At 40.3% G+C, this 26,242-nt stretch overlaps 1 protein-coding gene across 1 annotated transcript in view; it reads left to right on the top strand.

The window, feature by feature from the left end:
• angpt1 (angiopoietin 1) overlaps positions 1-21,899 on the top strand; it is a 62,396-nt gene extending 40,497 nt beyond the window's left edge. Inside the window, exons 7-9 of the mRNA XM_083684981.1 lie at positions 3,892-4,058; positions 17,533-17,663; positions 19,704-21,899. Coding sequence (XP_083541107.1) covers positions 3,892-4,058; positions 17,533-17,663; positions 19,704-19,867 — 462 coding nt within the window. The 3' untranslated portion in view covers positions 19,868-21,899. The remainder of the gene's footprint in view (positions 1-3,891; positions 4,059-17,532; positions 17,664-19,703) is intronic.
• Positions 21,900-26,242: the final 4,343 nt, after the last annotated feature.

Below are 26,242 nucleotides of genomic sequence, written 5' to 3'. Positions count from 1 at the left end.
CCCTCAGATCCTCACTAACTTTGATAGGTGCACCATCGACAGCATCCTGTCCGGCTGCATCACCGCCTGGTGCAGCAGCTGCACCGCCCTCTATCGCAAGGCTCTACAGAAGGTGGTGAAAACGTTTTTTTCATTTTGTCTTCTTTTAACTCCGACAGATCAGATTTCAAATCAAACAATTACTATGAGGTTAAAATAGAAATTCTCAGCTTTAATTAAATGGGGTTTTTTGGGGTTTTTTTTAGATTGGTTTCACAATTAAGAAATTACAACCTTTTTTATACATAGTCCCCCTATTTCAGGACACCAAAAGTCTTTGAAAATGGTCTTGACAGCTGTTTCTGATTAGTCAGGTGTGTTCCATCACATCATTTGTGCAGGTGTAAGAGAGCTGTCAATGTTTAGTATTGATTCTAGGCTTTGCATTTACCTTTGGAGTTTGCTATTGGTGACTGTCAATGTGAGGACCAAAGAGACGTTAATGAAAGTCAAGGAAGCCATTATGAGGCTGAACTATCAGAAAGTCTACTACAATGGATGACCGAAGAATGCTCACCATAATTAAGAAAACAACCCAAACAACTGTACCACAGAACAGGAGACAAATGCCTCCAAATTCATTGGATGCAGCTTCATCATACAGTAAGACAGTGACCAAGATACATACTGCCATAGCAACTAGGAAGTTTTTTTCAGGGCCAAAAAGTGGAACATTTTTGACTGGCCAAGTCAATCTTCAGATTTAAATCCAATTGAACATTTTAGGCAAAAAGAACTCAAAACCAACAACAACTGAAGATACAGTACAGGCCTGGCAGAGCATTACCAGAGAATATACCCAGCATCTTGGACATGATATGTTTTTTTTAATCTAGTGGACATACTCCCATTATACAGTACTATCACACTGTATAATGGGACATTAGACACACAACTTCAATGACTAATACCTTTGGACAGGGCAACCTCCAGATTACCACATGAAACACATTACATAGTATGAAGAAACAAAACTCCAAACCGCAGCTTCATATTACTTGTCAGCAATAGAGAACTGATATTACATACTGGCTGATACAATCTTCTAAAGGAGGGCTTTGGAGGGTTCATGGGTGGCTTTTGATCGTTGTTTTGGATTCTTCATGTCTTAATTATTATCAGGTAGGACTTTGGTCCAATTTGGACATTGAATTCTATTGAATATTTTATGAATCCCACACAATGAAAATTGCCAATTTGGGTAAAATCAATTACCTTATTTTTCAGGGATGAAAGGAATACTGCAGGAATACTATCTCATCTGTTTCTAACTAGAGAAACCATTTCTGACATGGTGGGTGTCATGGCTTGTTGATTTGACATGAAATTACCCTCATGCTAATGTTTGCTAATTGAGTGCCTTAACCACTCAAAGTGAATGCCGAATACTGCTTAACCGCCATGCAATTCAAAGTTAATTAAGATTAACTTCTTATGTAAGTCACACAAATCATCTAATCATCATCCAAAAATTTCTCTAATGATTACCAGGACATGCAATTGCAAATACGTACTTTTGTGTATAGGTACACAATTTGATTAGGAGACTGTGTTGCCAAATGCACAAGATTAAGACATGCAATGATTAGGAGTCTGTTTTGCACACTTGTTGTCTTATGACAAATGGATGTGTTCTGCTCTATGGCTTTGATTCAGCATGTTGAAAAGTGAGCTAGGATTCTCTTATCCAAGTGTGGTCAGACAATGCGGAACATTCCGACCAGATGTCCAAGCAGCAACAGCTGCACCTCTGGAAACATCTGCCAACTGGGAGGGATTCCTCATCCTTCAGATTAGAGATGCTAGCTTGGGTGTCTGAAACGGTCACCAAACCCAACCAGGCCATGACACACTATTGTTCTTTCTTCAGTTCAAACAGGAAAACATTACCCACGTCTGCAAACAATACATTTGTTTAATATTAATCACAAAGCCAGGTGTTATGACTATCATCTGTTATTGCAGTACAGAGCACTGGCGCTAACAGAGGCTAAATTCTGTTTGGTTTCAATACAACAGATTAGCTCCGCATTGCAATTCTTATTAGCCTTAGTTTATGCTAATGCTAACATTGCAGCTTGAGGCCAGATTCAATGGAGGAGGGGCTTTAATGGCAGATCTGGGCAGATGGGAGTCAGTTTACAGTGGGTAAACATATTTGACAAGGGGAAAGCGTAGGGCCCATTGGAGGGTAAAGAGATACAGACAGAGTCTCAGCTGGTTAGGGGGGCATGATATTCCTCCAGCCATGGACGGAGGGCAGAATATGACAAGGATACCAGCACAGACCATGGTACAAAACACTGGCGCACTATTGGTGTGGTCCTTTACCTCCCTCCTTGAAAAGACCGAAGGTGATTAATAATGTTTTATTGTGGGATTAATTTCACTGCTGTTGGTCTTTCTTGGCTAGTGCTCATACATTTAAAATACTTTAAGGATTTATAAATCATTCAGTGAAAATTGTATGGGTTGTTCACATTTTGTGGGAGGATAGAGAGCACTCTGGCAGTGAGCTACACGCTTTGTATGTGATCTTATGACCTTATGATGTTTATAATTACATTAGCAGAACTAACGTGTCCCATAGGAGAATACATGTTACTAATACCCATGATGGATTGTCTTACAAAATGTATATGTAGTCTTCTCATGGAACACTTGATATTGAACTCTTAAATTCCTGTTCATCTTGCATGTGCCATGATTCAGTGATTCATGATTTAATTTCATGTATGATACAGTAACCATGGGAAGATAGTTACATATTTTTTATGTGGGTAAATCATGAAAAAGGAGACTTGTAAGTGTCCTAAGTAAGTATAGCGAAAATCCAACTACTCTATCCAACAATATGACAAAACCTCCTTTCTGAACTGACATGCATTCAGGTTTGCGTGTGAGGGAACACTCTGGTCCAGAACAATAGGGGAAGCACTAGAGGTTGACTCCAAACACCCAAATCTCCAGCCAGGGTTCCAGGGGTGAAATAGAGTCATGAGGGGAGGCGTTGGACAGCACTAAAAGGCCAGACGGGGGAAAACACATCAGAAGTCAAAATGAGTTAAGGCTGCGGCCCAGCCACTTTCTCTTCCACCCACACAGCAGGACGTGCCTCAGGCCAGAGGAATGCCCCATATTTACTTTCCGTCCTTCCCTCTCCTAATCACCACACGCACTCAGCACAAACACAGACCCCCCCTCCCCCTGTGTCTTTGAGCCACCCTGGGTTTGAATACTCCCTACTGTCAAAAGCACTTTTCCTGTGATGGGAGTCATTCTGATCACATATAAACTTAGTAATTGTTTAAATGATATGAGAAGGCACACATGGCACTCCTCGTCATTCCTCTGGAGTGCGTAATAAAGGCTTTACGCGTTTGGTTTGGGTGGGGAAAATAAGGGAAAAGGTGCTGTGTTAGCCTTTTTCAGCTGGTCCCAATTTGCGCTCTCATAAACAGGTAGGGCTATTCATGCACATCAGTTGAGTCTATTCTACTGCAGTCCATATTAATGAGACCAAGCTGACGTGTATGAATAGACAAGGATGTATAAGTATTTATGTGGTACAGGAACATTCTTGATTTGTTTTTCTTAGGCAGTCATTGATGACATCAAAAAAGTATTGAAATAATCCCTCTTGGATGTAATGTACTGTATATATTTGACAAAAATGTTATTAGAATATTAAACAGATTTGACAAGGGGAAATATATATATAAACAGGTGTGTAGAGATTGGATATTTCCAGGAAAATCTTGGAAGGGACTGACATGTCCTATGATTTATAGTAAGATTCCTGGTGGATCTCAGTGATGACTTGGACCGTGTCTTCCTCTTCCTCTGTTCCAGGGTTTCGGGACTGTGTCAGCAGAGCACTGGCTGGGGAACGAGTTTGTGTATCTGTTGACGAGTCAAAGGCATTATGCCCTCCGTGTGGAGCTGACAGATTGGGACGGACACCAGGCGTTCTCCCTCTATGATCGCTTTCACATCGGGAGTGAGAAACACAACTACAGGTACTACAGAGCTGGGTCTCCCTTGATAAGCCCTACAGTTATGTTATCTAAAACTGAGACATTGCTAACATTTTTCAGTTCAAATTCCTTCTTATTGAATTGTATCATATGTCATCTACACAGAAAACAGCGGCAGAGTTTGTCCTTGAATGAAGAGGTTTAATGCATTTCTTTTGAACGGTTTAAACCTAGCAGAACTCAAACTGTGGCAGATGTTGTGATAAATTAGAAGTGGAAAACTACTGGAAATTCCTAAACGTTCTGAGCAATCATAGGTCTCTGAGAGGAGGTGGTCTGACAACTCCAATTTCAACCATTCGCTGGATCTCTTGTCCCCTCTGATAAGAAGTTCCTTTAGTTTGACATGTCCTCTTTTCAACTCTGGGTGGATTTCTGTTTATTTTTCAAAGACATTGCAGCCATTTATTCTGCTGGGGAGGGAGACACTTGTGGCTTAAAAGCCTATACTACAATCCCACCAAAAAAATTGCAAAATGGTGGTGTCAGGTACACCATAGCAGTGAACACTGAGGCAATTGTCATATCTAATTTTTGGGAATATCTTGGATTATGTGATGACAGGATTTGCTATAAGAAGTCTCCCTCCTGAAGTGTTAAGACCTTTTTTCTCTGTGGTGTAGAGAAATGGATTTCTTTTAGATGTCCCCCCATGTGGGGACTGTAACTCAATGTCTTTGTAATCAGCATTATACTGATTACACAGGTGCTGACTTCATCCTCCCTGTGGCATATATATTATTTAAAATTGAGAGTTTTGTTAAATTCAGAAGACCATACTATATATGATACAGTTCCAGGGGTGACATTTGAACAGGGAGATTTTGGACTGAAATAATGTGGCATTGCCACACGCACACACACACACACACACACACACACATACACCAACACATAAAGTACACTCATTCGCTCTCTGAGCCTCTCCCTCTCTCACTTTCTCTTTCTTTCTCTCTCCTCTCACTCTCTCTCTCACTCTCTTTCTGACACGTGCCGCATTGTAACTTTTTGCTCTTTTGAAAACTGTAGTTGTTTGTCTTCAGGGTAGATAGAGCCTTCCTAGCTCTTCATTGGGCTTTGGGGAAGGCTTAGACTGTTCAGGAATTGAGGAATCTAATCAGCTTACTGATCTCTATAAATAGATTTGTTCTTGCAAATAGTTGTGGTATGATAATCATGGAACATTGGCCAAAACAAACCAGAAGTATAGGCTCCAAACAAACTGGGGGAGAGGCTGTGACAAGTTATTCAGCTCACATTTATTGTACTGAAAACAGGAGATTGTAGTGAGGATAGCGTGTGTTTTGTTTCCTGAATAAATTATTTTGGGCATTGGCAGTGGCAAAGTTTACTGGAATACTATAATCTGCACTGATGCAGACAGACACATTTATTAAGCACAGTCTATCACATATACACACACACACACGCAAGCCCACAAACCGAAATGTACCACGGATCGTAATTTAGAACTATAAGTCCAACAATGCACATTTACCATAAACAATGTGGAGCTTTGCCTTACTGCCAGCTCCTTGGTTGGACTTAAATATAATTTTGGACAAGAATGACTAAATGTTTAGAAAGACGTGCAATCGTTGCCCAGAGGAATATATGATTACTTGACCTAAATCATATACAATGACTAACTGTAACTTGTATTATTATTATTATTATTATTATTATTATTATTATTATTATTATTATTATAACAATAATAATAATAATAATGCATTTATTTTGTATAGCGCTTCTCTCAGTACTCAGACACGGCATTATTATTATTATTATTATGTATTACTGTTCTCCCTCTATAATGACCAATGCACAAAGTATGTATGTAATATTCAGTATCCAGCCGGTGTAATAATTAAACAATAACAAAGCTGTTAAATCAGTACATTGTTGTTTATAATTTTGTAATTCAGAACATACTGTAATTTTTGGAAGGAGAAGTGAGTGAAGTAAGTTCAATGTGTGACAGCAATTTCAGGATATAGTCACTGTGTCAGAGGTCTGTGTTGAGTATTTGAGTAGTCTTCCTGTGTTGAAGCGACACCTCCTGATGATTGTTCTGACATTGCTGTCACCAGCACAAACAGAAAACCACCTGTGATAATACTCTACTGTAGTGTCAATAATGCTACGTTGAATTCATGAAACAACATCAAGGGAATACAGTGTTCATTGTACTAGGGATAAGATTTATCACTTGCTTCATGTTTGAAATTCTAATCATTACAGGCATTGTTGTGTGGATAGGCTTTGCTCGTCCCGTACAGATTATTTTGTTTCATACATCATCTCACCTCTTCTCATTTACGAATAGGACAATTCCATGCCTATACTGTCAGCTGGTGTCAACATTGCTGTACAAAATACTGTTGACATTGCTGGAAGGGTATTTATGGGCTGACCCCCTAGCACAGAACTACAGAGCTCTCACTGAACTGTGACCATACAAGCTTGTGAAAGGAGGACTCTTGTTTTTGCTCCATTGCGATTCAGGTTACCATAATTGCAGAAAGCTCTGTCACTTCGTTGGTCAACCTCAAACAGAAGGGGCTACACATTATTGTAACATGTTTGCAGGTAGGAATGCTAATTTAGTAACACAATGTATTTTGTCCCAAATGTGAAATGAAATTTGAAAGACAGACAGGTAGGTTAACCATTAAATAGGTCAGTTCTCCCTCACCCTTGTGCTCTCAGCAGCTGAGGCTATATGATGGGAAGTGGTTGTCAGATATCAGATTTAATTCACAAATTGACAGCTACATGATATAACGTAGGCTATTGCCCTGCATCGCCGTACATGAGGACAATTAACCGCAATGAAGAACGCCTAGGCCAAAGTTATGGCCAATGGAGAAAGGTGGATTCATTTTCAATGTTGTTAATATTAAGTGAATTGAAATTGCATGAGAAAAAAACTGAAATATTGTTTTTATTTCCAATGACTGAGAAAATAAATGGTTACGTGATGGTTCGGCAGTATAGGGCATTAACTTACATGGTGGTTAGGCAGTACACGGCATTAGCTTACATGGTGGTTAAGGTAAGGGTAAGTTACTTGTAATTATCCTCTAGAGAGTGATGAACCAAAACATTATTGTTGTAATATAAGACTAACAAACTGAGTTTTTTTGTTTCCAGGATTGGTGTGTGTGCGTGTGTGTGTGTGTGCGTGACTAAAAAGGTCAGAGAGTATTTCTGGGGTTGGCTGAACACAAGAAAGTGCCACATACTGTACATGTTGTTCCTCATGGATGGGGTCGAATAGACAGTCATCAGTCAGGGGTCATACTTGGTCACATGACACAGGCTACAGAAGGCCCTGATCCGTTTCTAATGCCTTTTTCAAGATGGCTGATTGTCTTATGTTCCTATGTAAGTTTGTCGGAAATCTTCCACATCTGGCCATGGTCTTTGCCATCGTGGCAAAATTCAGTTTGAAGTTCCAAATAACAACATCCTCCCGAATAATAATATAAACCTCTGAAATGGACTCGTAGTGTCGGACATTAGCTGTTGTGTTTCTGCATGTGCGCACAATTCGAAGAGGCAACCACCAAAGGCAAAAAGGCTACGAGTAGGACTATTTTAGAAAGTGCTTTCACAGGAGCAAAACAGCATTCGTAATTAAATATTTATTTCAAGGGACCTCATTCCCTGATCATTACCGATTAAACATAGATGGTTTTTGTAGACATTGGAATTTCATGTTCATTTGAGCATATTTGGGTCAGTGAAGTTGTGCCTGAGTATGTTTTAGGGCAGTTATGTTCTAATGTGCATGTGAGGATTTTATATAATACCCTAGGCATTGAATAAAACCATCATCTCCAAAACGTCTGAAATGGAAGCTGTGTGGGAGTTAAATGTATGCACAGACACAAGTCAGGTTTACAGCTAAATGCTCTGCATGCATGTACCCCCAAAACCTCTATTGGAGAAAGGACCTACAGTATATGTTTATTCTTTGACTGACTATTAAATCTGTATTCAATATCCTTCCTCTCCAAACCAGCCAAGTTCCTAAATCCAAGGATTTCTCCATATGGTAATGGAAAGATCTATTGTGGAATCAGCCAATCTCCTCAGATGTATTTGATGTGGGGAATTGGCAGAGGGTGTGTTTCTAGGACTCTCTCTGTGACCCCTCTGTCCCAGCCTCACACTGAGATGGGATCTCAGATACTCTTAACTCCCTCATCACGGTTTACCCTAACACCCATTCTGGCTTCACACTGCTTGATAACTACAGAGAGGCCTGAAGGCTGTACATCATAAATCAAAGGGAAACCAACTGACTTTGTGTGTTACACTTAATATTGTGAATCTTAAGTCGAGGGATGACTTAGGTTGCAGTGAGAGGCTGAACAGTTATTCTGATATTGTATTACCCTTGTATTGGGTATCAGGTGAAGCTTTTAGTTGAAAGAATTTAGCAGGGAATGCCTCATTGTATCACGTCTGTAGTTTTGTACTTTGTCCAGGTGCCTCATTGAAAGTAAAAGTGTGTTTTAGTGTATGTACATTATGGGTCTGTCTGTCTCCATGGAGATATATGACACCCAGTTGCAAGCGAATAGGCTTCAACCAGACACCTCTGAGGCCCTGGGTAGGAAGTGATCCATTGGGCATGGGGATTAACCTCTGGGCCAATCAGGCTGGCTCAGCAAGCTAATGACTGCCAGGTGTGCATCAGCAAGCGTTGGACCCTCAACAGGTTTGGTCGTCTCCTTCACATACCAGGATGAAAGGAATCCAGCAGGATGAACTATGTCAGTCAAAAGATGAGAGACATGGACTTTAAAATCTTTGCCACAATTAGTACTATATTACACCAATGAAATGGGAGAAAATAAACAGACATATCAACCTGGAGGATAATGTGAGTGATGATTTAGAGTCTGAAATAAACTAAATTAATTGCAATCAATGCAGCAAATATTTTATGATCGACATCATCATCATCAATTAAAGATACAAATGGTGAACAACATACAGTCTGTCACAAAGGTGCATTGTACTCCTCTCAGATATCTCTGGAGGAATTATTTCATAAAGTTACTGTATGAGAGCAATATCCCCCATTTTAGCTAACATGGGTTGTTTTTAAATGGGACAGGGCAGATAAAAGACTAGCTGCAGACATGTCAGTGGGGCCCTCTCCTATCTTAGTGTGTTTAGCCGCAGTCTGACACGTCTCGCCGGTGCAGAGGAGAAAGACAAATTTATGATTTTCTTTATTTTTCAGTGTTTGGGGAGGAATGCTGCTGCTCCTGATGTATAGACCCCTATGGCATGCATGACTTATAGCACTTTGGGGCTGTGTTTTTTCCACTGGAGTGGAAGTTTCTGTTTCCCTCTCTGTGTCGTTGAGTCTGAGTGGTGATGTAGTCTTTTGAAACTCAATGACTGTGTCAAAGTCAAAGTACAAAAGTACCTGTTTCAAGTATGTGCCGACTTGAAACGAAACAAAAGCATTTATGCAGGAACAATTAGATTTTGCCGCAGTGCTTACAGTATGATTGAATTCAACATGATTTACTGTATAGGCTCAAATATAGCCAAAATGTGTTTGTCTGTGTGCTATAAGTTCACCCTAATGATTGAGCACTGCCCTCATTCCCACATGAATACTGTAGCGTGGGCTTTAACACATTGATGAAACTGGAGGCATGTTAGTTCAGTGAACCAGTGACGCCATAGTGTATTCTAATACATTAGAATCATCCCTTTCTGGTAATTTCCCACACATATTCTGCAATACGCAAGAGTCCTGACTCATTATGATTGAAATCTAATCTGTAACAAACCGTGATAATGATGTGTAGATTCAATATTATTCCCATTTCTATTTTATTTAAATATCATACATCCAGTGATGAATCAGTACAAACAAACAAGCTTCCCTTGGATATTAGGAACATTAGATGACAGGACATCAAACGTCCTCCCTAGCGGTGTTGAGAAAGCCCAAATCAATCCCCCACAATTTAACATTGTGTTTATTAATGAGCCTTAGCCAATCTCATTGGCTTCATTGAAATAACTTAGCTAATCAGATTGGCCCTCAGTGCCTGTAAGGGGCTGTATCAGTTACACAGATGTTTGACCCTTTAGATGAAATACAGACATTTGTAAATGTCTACATATGTGTATATGTGGAAGTGTGTGGGTACTATATGTACAGTACCATGCCAAGTGAATTAAGTACATTAAGTAGAATTGTGGTTGTCATTTTATTTTTCATGTCCTCCATTGAGGGGAGTGTTGAAAAAAATGAAAATGAGATGAAACACAGACTGTGACATGATACCCTAAACGTTCTCTGCCGAGAAATAGAAGACAGAACAACTGTACTCACAGGGAAAGCAAGCGCAAAAGCGCCATTTCGTCCTTCCACTCTTCACTCACTGACTATCCGAGGTGTACTGTAGTTGTATTTTTGTACCTACGTAGCTACAATTTACCCTCGTCCCAAGGTTATTGCACACATTGTATATACAGTGCCTTCCGAAAGTATTCAGACCCCTTCACTTTTTCCACATTTTGTTGTGTTATCAACTCAATTTAAAATGGATTAAATTAAAAGAATTTGCCATCAATCCACACACAATACCCCAGAATGACAAAGCGAAAACACTTTTTTTTAAATTTCAGTAAATTTATTAAAATTGAAATACATCATGTATTTAGACCTTTTAATATATATATATATATATATATATATATATATATATATATATATATATATATATACAGTGGGGGAAATAATTATTTGATCCCCTGATGATTTTGTTAGTTTGCCCGATTACAAAGAAATGAGCGGTCTATAATTTTTATGGTACTTTTATTTTAACAAATAGAGACAGAATATCAACAAAAAAGTCCAGAAAAAACACATTGTATAAAGTTATAAATTCATTTGCATTTGATCGAAGGAAATAAGTATTTGATCCCCATACAAACCAGCAAGAATTCTGGCTCATACAGACCGGTTATATGCCCATGAGGCACACAGATTAGTCCTGTCACTTTAGGAAAAGTACTCCTAATCTCTGCTTGTTATGGGTATAAAAGACACCTGTCAATAGAATCAATCTCTTCCATTCCAACCTCTCCACCACCATGGGCAAGACCAAAGAACATTCAAAGGACATCAGGGTAAGAGTTGTAGACCTGCACAAGGCTGGAATGGGCTACAAGACCATCAGCAAGAAGCTTGGTGAGAAGGAGACAACTGTTGGTGCAATTATTAGAAAATGGAAGAAATACAAAATAACTATCAATCGCCCTCGGCCTGGAGCTCCATGCAAGATCTTGCCTGGTGGGGTAAAGATGATCATGAGAAGGGTGAGGGATCAGCCCAGAACTACACGGGAGGAGCTTGGTAATGATCTCAAGGCAGCTGGGACCACAGTCACCAAGAAAACCATTGGTAACACACTACACCGTAACGGATTGAAATCCTGCAGTGCCCGCAAGGTCCCCCTGCTCAAGAAGGCACATGTACAGGCCCATCTGAAGTTTGCCAATGAACACCTAAATGATTCAGAGAAGGCTTGGGAGAAGGTGATGTGGTCAGATGAGACCAAAATTGAACTCTTTGGCATAAATTCGACTCTTCGTGTTTGGAGGGAGAGAAATGCTGAATGCTACAATCCCAAGAACACCATCCCCACCGTCAAACACGGAGGTGGAAACATTATGCTTTGGGGTTGTTTCTCTGCTAAGGGTACAGGACGACTTCACTGCATTGAGGGGCCAATGGACAGGGCCATGTACCATAAGATCTTGGACGAGAACCTCCTTCCCTCAGCCAGAGCACTGAGGATGGGTCGTGGATGGGTCTTCCAGCATGACAATGACCCAAAACATACAGCCAAGGCAACAAAGGAGTGGCTCAAGAAGAAGCACACTAAGGTCATGGAGTGGCCTAGCTAGTCTCCAGACCTTAATCCTATAGAAAATTTGTGGAGGGAGCTGAAGCTTCGAGTTGCCAAGCTTGGATTTGGAGAGGATCTGTAAAGAGGAGTGGATCAAAATCCCTCCTGAGATGTGTGCAAACCTGGTGACCAACTATAAGAAACGTCTGACTTCTGTGCTTGCCAGCAAGGGTTTCTCCACCAAGTACTAAGTCATGTTTTGCTTGGGGATCAAATACTTATTCCTTCGATCAAATGCAAATGAATTTATAACTTTATATAATGTGTTTTTTCTGGACTTCTTTGTTGATATTCTGTCTCTATTTGTTAAACTAAAAGTATCATAAAAATTATAGACCGCTCATTTCTTTGTAATCGGGCAAACTAACAAAATCAGCAGGGGATCAAATAATTATTTCCCCCACTGTATATATGCCATTTAGCTGACGCTTTTATCTAAAGCGACTTACATTGCAGTGAGTGCATACATTTCAGTATATATGGTCCCAGCGGGAATCAAACCCACAACATAAGCGTTGTTAGCGCCATGCTCTACCGACTGAGCCACAGAGGACCACTTTTGCTATGACACTCTTAAAATTAGCTAAATGCAAAAATGTCATCAACAAGTCACTCAATAATTTGAATTGAGTCCATCTTAATGCAAGGATAATAGTTCATGTATTTTTGGAAATAATATGTTTGTTTTTATAGGGTCTCTGATTTGCATAGGAATCAGTTATACACTGTGTAGATTACAGTACATTCGGAAAGTGTTCAGACCCCTTCACTTTTTCCACATTTTGTTATGTTACAGCCTTATTCTAAAATGGATTAAATTCATTTTTTCCCTCATCAATCTACACACAATCATCAAATCAAACAAGCATTATCTGATACTTCCTATCTTCCGCCATAGATTGAAGACACCGCACCAAGAAGGCAAGCCCTATGGTCTGCCTGAATGGATGCAGTTATGCCTTGTGGAAGCAAGACTCTCACACAGTCTGCCAACAGTGCCTTGATTTACTCCATGCACAGACCGCCGCCCTTGACACCTTGTTCTGTGAGCTATGTGCTCAGCTGGATACTGATGTACTCGAGTGGAGGGTCCGGTCCATGAGGGGCGTCGTTGGAGTTGTCCAATGGCAGTGACACCAGCGACCAACATGGAGCTGCCAAAGCAGTGTGGGAGCAGAACGATGAGGTTTACAAACCTACAGAGCCTCCCCCGGGCTCATTTAGCTTCCAGGGGCCCTACCACTTGCCAAGAGGACCAATCTGGATGGGATAACCCTTAGGGGTGATCTCCCATCCATGCGACAGCGCATGCCCCTTCTTGCCAAATGCCTTGAAGGCATCAAGGCATCTTGGAAACAGCCCTTCTCAGCCAAGGCACTGAGTGGCACTAGCCCTTACGAAACCCATGAGGACGAGAAGGCTGGGTTGCCCAACCTTCTCCTCCAATGGAAGCCTAACTGACCGAGTATCTCGACCCAAAGGCTAGCTCCTCCCTTGCTTCCACGGGTGCGGATCAGTTTGTTTTTCATACTTACGACTGCGCGAGTATGGCACAGGCAAATGTGCTCCTGTCAGTTTACCTGGAGGATTTCGTACACAACGTCACGCGGGAAAATAGATGGAGCTCCACCACATCGCAGACTGTGTGATGCGCACCATCGAGGCTACAGCCCAGTCTAGCGGAAGGTGATGGGCCTCTCTCTGGCGGGCCAGAGGGCAGGGCAAGCCCAAGATTACAGACAGGAAACGGCATGACATCCTCAAAGGCTCTGTCCAACCCGGCTGGTTCCCGAGGCAGAATCCTAACTGCAAAGATCGGTATTTCCACATCAATGTTTGTCAGACACACAGGAGGTTTCTCAAATTCACATTTCCACATCGAAGTTTGTCAGACACACAGTTTCTCAGATTCGCCCAGTAGTACTTTCACGATGTGTGTCGAAGCCACCATTGCCCCCCTTTTGGGGAGAGGCATTCGGATCCTCATGCATATTGGCAATTGGCTCATATGTGTAGACTCCAAGGTGCAGGCAGCAGAGCATACAGCTATACTGCTGTCATATCTGCTCGACCGAGGCTTCCAGATGAATCAGGCCAAAAGCTTGCTCATTTCCAGCATTTGCTTTTGCAATCTTTCTCAAAAACATAACTTGTTGCACTCCCCTGTTCATTCCCATTTATGGGAATAGATGTCAGGAAATTACTTAGTGAAACAGAACATGTTTCATAGTGCAGACCACATTTGCATGGTCCTCTAACACTTGGCTCTGAAAGCTCATCTTTGGGGAGAAAGCACTGAGGTGTGTGGTAATGCAACAGGTTAGAGAAGGACAGGCCACAGAATGAGGTCCTAATGATGGAGGTCACAGTGGGATAGAAAGGGCCGACAGCATCTACTGCTATTATCAAGAGTGATTTCACAAGTACATAACCTCAAAAGTGTTTTCGTACACATATTAGTTTCCAGTTTGGGAGGTTTTCTAGGAGTCGGGTCGAGTGGGTTTTTCAAGGGTCATGAGGATCTCTGGGTGGTATAGTGTATAACAATGGTTAAATTGATGATAAAATAAAGACTCAAAAGTGTGTGGCGTGGAGTCCTGAGCTGCAATCTCCATTATATTTTCTTTGAAGCATGATACCAAAATGACCTCACGTTCACAAAAGAGCTCTTGCTCTCACATTATCCAGGCAATATCAAGATGCCTGCTGTCACTTAAACTAGCTATAGGACAAGTAAGCATGGAACACTACCATGAAGACATGACTAATGTCAATGGATTACCATTCATTTTGCATAACCACAATACTTTCCTCTTACAATCTCACATCAATCTTCTGTGAACAACCACCCCAACCCTCCAGCCATGGTGCCCCTCACCTGCCTGCTGGTCCTACCCTTCCTCTCCTGGCTGGTTCACTGTTTCTTTCAGCAGTACAGCTGGGACCTTGTGATTTACAAGTTCCACATGTACAGGTTAGAGTGAGCAGCCCCTATGCAAATAATGCACTATAGCATACGTCTGCATGTCTCTGGCTTAATGGGCTTTCTCTCCATAATAAGAGCAGGCACATATTACATATTAACACAAGTAGTGGGCACAGTGCTTTAATAAGATGGAGGGACCATGTGTACCCAGGGCACACAGAAGTAGGACTAGTGGACTAGGACTAGGGAGAAGAGTTACAGTGGAACAGCAATGGAACAGTGAAGCATTTTTTCTTCTTTTGGCTCTATACTCCAAAAGTTTGGATTTGAAATAGCAATTACTGTGAGTATTTGGTCAACAATAGCTTTTTTCTCCAAACTTGCAATCAATCTGGTGCACAATAATATTAATCTTATCTGTCCACAACACCTTTTTTTCCAGACCTCTGCAGGCTTTTTAGGTACTTTTTAGCAAATGTAACCTGACCATCCTTTTTGAGGATAGCGGCTGGTGACATATTCTGCAGATGGTCTCTGACATATTCACACCTACCTCCTGAAAAGTGTTCCTGATCTGTGAAACAGTTGTTTTGGGGGTTTTCTTAATTATGGTGAGCACTCTTCAGTCATCACTGTAGAAGTCTTCCTTGGCCTACCAGCCCATTTGTGACTGCTGAGCTCTTTTCTTTTTTTCTTTTTTTTTCCTTTTCACTGATGTTCCAAACTGTTAAGGTTTTGGCTGTGTTTCTGACATATATATATACTTTATTAGGTACACTTTGCTAGTACCGGGTTTTGCCTTCATAACTGCCTTAATTCTTTGTGGCATAGATTCAACAAGGTGCTGGAAACATTCCTCAGAGATTTTGGTCCATGTTGACATGATAGCATCAGGCAGTTGCTGCAGATTTGTCGGCTGCACATCCATGATGCGAATCTCCCGTTCCACCTCCCGTTGAGATGATGTGAGCTTTGTGACATGGCACATTATCCTGCTGGAAGTACCAATCAGAAGATGGGTACATTGTGGTCATAAAGGGATGGACATGGTCAGCAACAATACTCAGGTAGGCTGTGGCGTTTAAACAATGCTCAATCTGTACTAAGGGGACCAAAGTATGCCAAGAAAATATCCCCCACACCGTTACACCACCACCACCAGCCTGCACCATTGATACAAGGCAGGATGGAATCATGCTTTCATGTTGTTTACGCCAAATTCTGACCCTACAATCTGAATGTCACAGCCCAGGCAACGTTTTTCCAATCTTCTATTGTCCAATTTTGGTGAGCCCGTGCAAATTGTAGCCTCAGTTTCCTGTTCTTAGCTGACAGGAGTGACACCCGGTGTGGTCTTCTGTTGCTGTAGCCCATCTGCTTTAAGGTTCGATGTGTTGTGCATTCAGAGATGGTCTTCTGCATACCTTTGTTGTAACGAGTGGTTATTTGAGTTACTGTTGCCTTTCTATCATCTCGAATCAGTCTGGCCATTCTCCTCTGACCTCTGGCCTCAACAAGTAATTTTTGCCCAGAGAACTGCCGCTCACTGGATATTTTCTCTTTTTCTCTGTAAACCCTAGTGATGGTTGTGCGTGAAAATCCCAGTAGATCAGCAGTTTCTGAAATACTCAGACCAGCCCGTCTGGCACCAACAACCATGCCACGTTTAAAGTCACTTTTCTTCCCCATTCTGATGCTCGGTTTGAACTTCAGCAGATTGTCTTGACCATGTCTACATGCCTAAATGCATTGAGTTGCTGCCATGTGATTGTACCTAATAAAGTAGCCGGTGAGTGTATATATTTTTATATATATACACTCACTGAACATTTTATTAGGAACATCTGTACACCTTCTCATGGTGGAGGTGGTGTAATGGTGTGGGGAATGTTTTCTTGGCACACTTTGGGCCCATTAATACAAATCAATCATCTCTTCAATGCCGCAGCCTATTTGCGTATTGTTGCTGACCATGTGCATCCCTTCATGGCCACAATTTACCCATCTTCTAATGGCTACTTCCAGCATGATAATGCACCATGTCACAAAGCAAAAGTCATCTCAAACTGGTTTCATGAACATGACAATGAGTTCAGTGTTATTCAGTGGCCTTCCCTCAAAGGAATGTTTCCAACATCTTGTGGAATCAATGCCACGAAGAATTGAGGCTGTTTTGAGAGCAAAGACAGGCCCTACCCAGTATTAGTATAGTGTTCCTAATAAAGTGTTTGGTGAGTGTATACATATATATATTTATAAAGTCAAGGAAGCCATTATTTGGCTGAAAATCCTAAAAAAAGATAAATAAATAAAATGTTACTACTAGTTTACTCTAGTAAACTACTAATTGATTGATTAATATCCTAACTTTTGGAGTATAGAGCCAAAAGAAGAAAAAATGCTTCACTGTCCCATTTCTTACGCAGAGCACTGTATGTGGTTTATGGTGTTTCACTGTACCTGGGCCGGTCTTTAATGACCTAGGTCTCTTTGCTTTGTCTTTGGTCTCTTTGCTCCCATAATGGTGTAAATTGCAGGATGAAAACGTGCTTTACAGACTTTTCTCTCTCAGGTTGTTTCTGAAGAGTCACAGTGGAACAGCAGGCAGGCAGAGCAGTCTGGTGATCCACGGCGCGGACTTCAGCACCAAGGACGTGGACAATGATAACTGCATGTGCAAGTGTGCCCTCATGCTCACAGGGGGTAAGTCCAAGGAGACTCTATAATAATGCACCATACAGTGCCTTCGGAAAGTATTCAGACGCCTTCATTTTTTCCACATTTTGTTGTGTTATAGACTCAATTTAAAATGTATTAAATTAAAAGACTTTGCCGTCAGTCCACACAAAATACCACAGAATGACCAACGAAAAACATGTTTTTTGAAATTTCAGTCAATTTATTAAAATTGAAATACAGAAATACCTTGTGTACATGAGTATTCAGACCCTTTGCTCTGACACTCAAACGCTAAAATGCTAAAATGTTATCAACAAAGTTGAATTGAGTCAATCTTAATGCAAGGATAATAGTTCATGTAATTTTGGAATTAATATCTTTGTTTTTATAGGGCCTCTGATTTGCATTGGCATCAATTACACACTGTAAATTAGGATGTCACGACCAACTCAGCAAATTTCACAATTTTCTCTTGATCCTGACAAGCTCCCCTGTCCCTGCCAGTGACAAACATACCCATAATTTGATGCAGCTACCATTATTCTTCAGATCCCACAATGTAAGTTACCTACCCATGTAACAAGTCATAAAAAGAAACCCCAATGCACCACACTTTGAAGACCTCACAATGCAATACACTGTGGTACAATGGGAGACCCCACAAAGCAACATCAATCAGATGTGTCAGAGAGATTAAAAATGACTCTGGGCCTGATGTACTAAGAGAGGTGCAAATGAACATGTGTGTTGAACACATTTTCACACATGCAATTTAGTGGGTGATTTAAGAAACACAAAATGCAAATGAGCAAAACTGCAAAATGTAAAGATGTGTTGAATCAGTTTGGTTCCAGCCGAATCATCCCGAAAATTCAGAAAATAACTTTCCCAACTGTGCAACCACTGCAAATAATGTTGCATGATTTCACATCAGGGTTAGTTTTCAAAGCATTTATAAAGCATTAATAACTGACTCCTGATTTGGCAAGCACCAAGTGAATATCGAACAATCTAAACAAATGACATATAACTGTTTGTAAATGGTTTACAATTGAATAATAAACTGGTTATAAGTGATTTATTAACTAATTATAAACCATTTATACATCCATCACAAATGTGACCTTAATGTAAAGTGTTAACCCTAGGGTACTGAGAGATTAACATCTACCAGAGTGATGGCAAGAGGAAAGTGTGAAGAAAAAAAGGAACTGCCCAATATCCAAAGCATACCATCTCAACTGTGAAATATGGTGGAGGGGGTGTTATGGCTTGGGCATGGATGACTTCCAATGGAACTGGATCACTTGTCTTCATTCATGGTGTAACTGCTGAGGGCAGCAGCAGGATGAATTCTGAAGTGTACAGAAACATCAGCCCAAGTACAAGCAAATGCCTCCAAACTCAGTGGACGGCACTTCATCATACAACAGGACAATGACCCAAAACATACTGCAATATGAACTAGGGAGTTTTTCAGGTCCAAAAAGTGGAAAGTTGTTCACTGGCCAAGTCAATCTCCAGATTTAAATCTTTTTAAACATGTATTTAATTTCCTGATGATAAGATTTTAGGCAAAGAGATTTCAAAACAAACAATAACTGAAGATGGCTGCAGAACAGGTCTGGCAGAGCATTACCAGAGAAAATACCCAGCGTCTGGTAGGGTCAATAGGTCACAGACTTCAGGCAGTTATTGCATGCAAAGTATTGTTGACCAAATACTAAACATGAGTGCTTAATTTGGACATTATATAAATCTCCTAAGTGTCCTAAGTAATGGGACTATGGATAAAAAGTGTTGTTATTTTGAATGGTGAAACCAATATGTACACAAATACCATTGCGAGTAAGTGGTACACAACAGGTACTGGCAGCCACAGCTGTACCACAGTGAACATCTCTGGAATGATGTCTGAACCACTGCCATAGCCATTGCCTCAGTGTGAACTTTACAACATTGAATTTCGATTGATTCACACTTCATACAAACTGGTTCTTTGGTTTTGTTGTCAAGGTTTCGTTATAATGGTCATTCTCACCTTTTGTTCTTTGCTCTGCTTAGGTTGGTGGTTCGATGCCTGTGGCCCATCCAACCTCAACGGAATGTACTTCACCCAAGGGAAACATGTGGGGAAGCTTAACGGCATCAAGTGGCACTACTTCAAGGGTCCCAGCTACTCGCTACAAGCCACTGCTATGATGATTCGACCGCTGGACTTCTCTTAAAACTTCTACCCTCGCTCCCAAAGGCTTATGGGACATCTATCAGGAAAGGCACATAATGCTTTATCTTGTTCCCTTGTCTCATCACAGTGACATTGAAGTTGTCCGGCGAAACAATATGTCACCTGGTTTTACTGTAGAGTTGTTGCCTGGTAACTGCTCTCTAGGAAACATCCCAGAGGTTTGTAGAGAACTGAACTGTGAGTGGTAAACCCTATGCAATATCCAATGACTGCTTTGCTCTTTTTTGATATGTGAGGGATGAACTCAAGAACCACTCAGTTCTCACTGACTGATCTCCTTTGATGTGAACCAATTGACATTGCAGCACTGTCTGTCTATGTAGAATACTTCCAACTACAGTAGGCCTACATGACACTTTGTGGATCTGGAATGTCCTCATAACTTACATGGAAGATATTTACTTTTTATAGAGGTGTTCTGCAATAATGTTGGAAAATTAAATTACATTTAATATGTCATCCATTTTATTCCTATACTGTACAATATCCTAATACTTTTGGAATGATGTGAATGTTTGTATATAATTCTCTGTGGATATAAGGGAGGAGAAAAAACACAAGCATACAGTTTACAAGGTGACCTTCAGTGTCGAATAAGGACTGTGGAGTCCGACACCAGTTCTTAGAATAAGGCTCAGTCCATGGTTTTAGCTGTTGTCCTGCCAGAGTGCGCTGATTATTTGCAAAGTTCAAGATGTCACGTTATTATTGGATTTGGCCACTGATGTGTGACTTATCTGCTTTTGTTATTGGCTGTCGAACAACCAATGACTGCCAAGGCTCTGAGTTTTGCTGATCGTCTTTCCTCATTTCAATAAGAAAATAACAACATGAATACTGATACAGATGTAAAACACAGTCATAGCATTGTCATAACTGATACAGATATGCATGAGAAGGATAAAATTGTAGATTAATCCAGTTATAAAAGAGTTATACAACTTTGGAAAGGCAATGTTAGGTTTCAGAAACACATGCACATCATATTTATCAATAGCTCATGTACAGTATATTTGTATATGAATGGTCAGTTTTCTATCTCAACCATTTTCAACAGGTACCCCCAAAGCTATAGTACGGACGGGACATAATAGCTACGATTTATTTTGGAAACATTTGAAACCTTTAGTTTAGGACCTCAGATTGTGGTGTTGCAGACCTAGGGTATTGCAAAGTGCAATTCTGACCATGTCAACCACATATACAACACTACGCAGCCATTGGATAAGTTTGGATAATCGCCTAATCATTGATGGGTAAAAAATAATAATCTTCTCAAGAAATGTGTTATCTCTGTACAGTAAGTGTCAGTAATTGGACTAAAATAAATGATGCAGTTTTACGATGTATCAACCCATGCCTATATAAATGTATTTTTCAAACATATGTGCTCCATCGACTGTTTACTTTGCTTTTGCAAAGCTTTGGTTTTAGAGACCAAAAGCTTAACCCTAACCCTAACTTTTTTAGAGTGATTTGAAAAATATCTTTGAATTTCTGAGGTTAATATAGAACCCCAGATCCAGACTTCTTTCATCAATGCATCTTAAAAATATATAGTTATAGTACAGTCTGACTGAAGTATAAATGATTTGTTTTAGTGTACTGTGTGTACTTGTACTGCATAAATACCAGCATGGAACAACAACAAAGAATGTACTGTTTAATATTATTCAAGGTACGTGTACTTTACAAGCTATGTGAAGGAAAGACAAATGGTATCAGGAACTGGTAAAACTACAAAATGACATGTTTATTAACCTATTAAAATGGTATAATTGAATGTGTGCATATGTAAAATAACTTTCCTGAGGAACGCTACTCCTTATTGTTTTTATTCCTTCAGAAACACAGTGGTGTTTTGAAGTTCAGCATAAAACATAGAAGTAATAATATTAGTCAAAGAAATGTGCCTTCAATGACTCTGCTTTTACCTCATTAAACTGCCATTTTATTTAAACTCCTTTTTTGTAACAAGTGGTCGAAATGTCATGTTGTTAGACTAAATAAAGAAAGGCATGTGATGCACTCATGTTTTTTTAAAGGGGTATTGAGAGTTCTTTCATTGATGTGCTGATTTTGAAATGGCCAGCTTTTGGAGTCACATTGCAACATGTGGAGAGGTGGAGGTGGAGAAATTGCCATTTTGTCTATCCAATCAACTCAGATCTACACGAGTGGCAAAGGAGTACAGTCTAGGGGACAATTTGGACTTAAGCATTATATGGTAAATGTACTGCTCCCTCTTACGAGAATATCTTGTCTGCTACATGTGCACTCGTCTTTGAAGGGCCATATTGAAAGGTAAAGAAAGGCGGTAGTCAAATAAAGGAGAAAGACAAAGAAAAGTGGTGTGATCCATCTCACAGGAGACAGACAAATGATGCCAAGATTAGGACCCCTAGACCCGCGTAGCTGTCATTGTCTCCATGGCAACTCTTAATGCTTTGCTCTCTGCAATGACAGATTGCAGAGGTGTCACACAATGCTGTCAAGACCTTTAGTGTCTCTACATGGTTGACATGCCTAGGCCTAATCAGAGCTAGAACAAATTACTGCTGCCTGCAAACCACCGCTTATCCCTCAGCGACTCTACTGACCTGACACTCTTATGGGAAATATTCTCTATACAGGGGCTTGAGGATGAGGAGTTTCAGGACACAGGAGCAACAGGGTCGGCAGCTGTGGCAAACATCGCACCAAGAGGGTCGTGTGACCCCTCCTCCATTGAACCAGGATGAAGGATGGGGAACCACTCCACTATGGAGGGATGTTGGCTCTATTGTAGAACTAAATAATTGTCTTACTTTGACTGCAAAGAGAGGACATTGATGCCTTCCAAAGTGAAGCTCGGTCTAAGTCAGGTTTCACATGTTCAGGATGTTAGGTGAAGTGAAGTCTGGCTTGGCCCCCCCACCTCCTGCCTCCACGGGCTGTTAGCTGTGTCGAAGACAGATCATTTCCTGTTTGATGAGGGTGGGTGGGGGTTGGGGTGGCAACGGGAGTCCCAGAGGGAAGCTGGGCCTGGGTTGCAGACGGTGCTGGGCCCAGGCCAGATCCGATAAGAGGAAAGACAGTACCTGCAGTGTGAACAGAGAGAGCCATCTCAACCCCCTGAGGCCACCTACTTACACAAAGAATATAAAAAATAAGGAAAAGTGGAAATGGAAAGGTCTTTATGAAAACAAAATGTGTCCTTTAGCCCCCTCATTAACTTTGAGAAGTGAGAATTCCTTCCAACTTCCGACTTGGATTTAGAAGATTATGAGAATAGAAAAAGAAATAAGAAAAGTATTGCTTTTCAGAATACTAAGAGCCACTGTTAGTAAAAGTCAGAGCACCTTGGGTTTGTAAAAGCATTTTCAAGTTGAGAGAGAACTTTGCTGTTGTAGCATTATCATTTTTTTAAATATATTTCTCTCATGGAATTGTATTACTTTATTACATTACATGTAGGGCTGTTTGGAGGAGGAATTATTGCATAGAGCACCAACAAGTGATCTCGTTTTAACTTCTGAACCCCAATTGTGTGGATGCATCAGTCTGAATAACCCTCTTGCACCTCAAGCTTGAGCCAATGCATATAGATGGAAACTAATAGATTGTGTCGAAATTGGTTGCCTCTTGCACAGCATTCTATGGATCTGTGAAAGTTATTGATATCCTCTAGGTTATAATATATAAAACTCACAAATGTTAATCTGTAAACAAATTATATTTTCACTGTCTTTCTGCCCACATCCAGCGAGTCATTTGTAGAACAACTTCTTCGGGTGTAGGGTTAAAAGAGCTCATTTATGAAGAAAAAAACCTGCACACATTGGAAATACTCTTTAGATATTTTTCCACACTGGAAAATGGAAGTCAAAGGAAGAATAACATGTTAAACAAAATGGGTGGTTTATGTATTGAAATGTTTGTATGGGTTCTATTATGTTGATAAAACCAAAAGGGAATTAAAAGTGAGGATCACAGAAGCAATGTTAGAAATCAGGATGATAAGTCCCTATTATTTTCTTATTTCGTTTAATACTTTTATATATTATTGACATATGTAATGTTCTGAATAATGCTCTATTTACATTTTAAATTAATTATTGTGAATCATCTATGGATGTGACGTCATTTATAAATACGGATGACTAGAATAATAACAAATAAGAATGACTCTGTACTGTATTAAATGCATTCAGGCATGGGGGAGCTCATTTCAGTACCCCTGTGCCCACCGGCGAAGGAGCGTCTTTGGGTCTTAGAAATTACTTATCTCACTGGAGTCTTGACCATTCACCCAAGCTTTGGGGATCAATAAAATACATCCCCTGATAATATTAACATTATTTTCAGACAATATCACTCACAATACTAAACAAAATATAAATATAGGATTGATTAGTACAGAGTAAAATGTAACACATTTTTCAAATTTAGTTCAAAATCCAATTTGATAAGATGAGATAAGATGGCTAGCTCTCAAGCCAGAAATTCACACTTTTGAGTCTCTCTACTCTAACACCACAGAGCCAAACACATCCTGATTGCCAAAAACACCACACAAAAAACAAACTGCTCTTCAGATTTGCGACTCGATTCCCAATGTTCACCAAAAAGAGCCGGGTCAAAGATGTGGCTCATTCGCCAACAACGAATCATTTGGGTCAAGTGTCAGGCAGTGTCTGCACTCACCTCTCGTTGCATCTGAATGTCAATAGGCCTGCCTAATCGCCATCGATAGGGTAATAGCTGAGTACAAAGGTACTCAGGAGGAGGTAATACTGCAGATAAAGAATCCTAGCTTCCCCAAAAGTAAAATTAAAATACATTAACCAACAGTAGTGTTGCTTATGTAATTACTCATGTGATTATAATCAAATTGACACATTAATTCTTACAGTAATCACATTGCATTCGTCTCCTTTGCTACCATAGCCTAATCACAAACTTGGGCCGCATTTCTGCCTGTGCCCTGACTGATTCTCAATGTTCAGATGCTGGAACGCGGATAAGGCTCCTGTTTCATCATAACATGTATATACCATGCCTTGCCACTGTAGTAGGCTATTTGGGATGTGTGTATATGTGTGGGAAGGCGCGGGAAACTTGAGGTGCAGAATCCAACCTTTTGATACAATGTCGGGAAGACAGGTGTGGATCGCTGCTTGATGTTGTGGTGCACTGCAATAGCACCAGGTAATGTCAGACATGATATGAGAAGCGGAGATGAGTAGCTGAGGCATCATGAGCAAGAAAGTGTAGCTTATGTGATTAGCAGAGAATATTTTCATTTATCAGATTTATTGGTTTTAGTTTAGTTTGGTAGGCCAACTGTAGGCTAATGTCATTTCTTTCCAACTACCTCTTTACACCCCACAGTTCAGGAGACTCCCCTATAGTCATTCATCTCATATAGACATACAGTATATAGGCAATGAGCATTTCGCGAACAATGAGTTGTATTGTAATGATTGTAATTAAACTGTGGGAACATTTAGTGAAAACATAGCTGATCCAAGCCCAAGATTCATGCACCGCCTATACTTCAATCAATAATTTATTGTCAGCATACTTGCTTTTGATCTAAAACCGTTTTATAAAAACTAGTTATTAACTTAAAAAAAAAAAACTTGAATTTTCACAACTGTCCCCCTGACTTTGCCCAAATAATGGAATCGATGCATATGCAAAACATGCATTGTTCTGTTATGGGTATCATACAGTTACAGTACCTAAACGAATCAAATCTGTGTCTTGGGTGAAAAATGTTGTTCAAAGGTTGTTCCTTATTGCCAGAAACAATGCCGGAATAGTTCCAGATCAAGTGTCAAATTAAAGTGTGCTATTGCAGGAAATTGGAAATTGATGTCTATTTCACAAATCATTCTCTTATGTATTTGGCTCCATCTATAGGTCTTGCATGCTAGCCAGTTGGCCTGAACAATCTCTATATAACGTGTGAATAAGATGATTTGTTTAGTTTCTTCAGGAAAGTGAATTTGCCTTTAAACAATGGGGGGCTGGTGTGTTCGGCACTAACATAGTCTTGAGCTGGTACCAGCTAAAGCTGGACATTGTGCTCTCTTTAAATCTAAATAAATCTCTATAGCTAGTGCAGAAAGCTTACATAGGCAAGCTTCTAGAACTATAGCAACTAATTGTGTCCAGGGGAGATGTTGACGATAAGGCACAACCAAATTTGGAAGATGAATAGAGATAGGCCGATTTCCTGCTCATGCATGTCCCTCCCCATCCATCTATAAAACTTGGAAGCCTCCAGACAGTATGCCGGGAGCAATTTGTGGAAGGCAACACGTCTGCCCCCACGAGACTAGTGCTAACGTGCAGAGGCAATTGCATT

Source organism: Argentina silus (assembly GCF_951799395.1).
Source record: "Argentina silus genome assembly, chromosome: 14".
Lineage (NCBI taxonomy): Eukaryota > Metazoa > Chordata > Actinopteri > Argentiniformes > Argentinidae > Argentina > Argentina silus.
The sequence above is the reverse complement of the archived record's forward strand: the minus strand, read 5'-3'. Positions and strand labels throughout refer to the sequence as shown.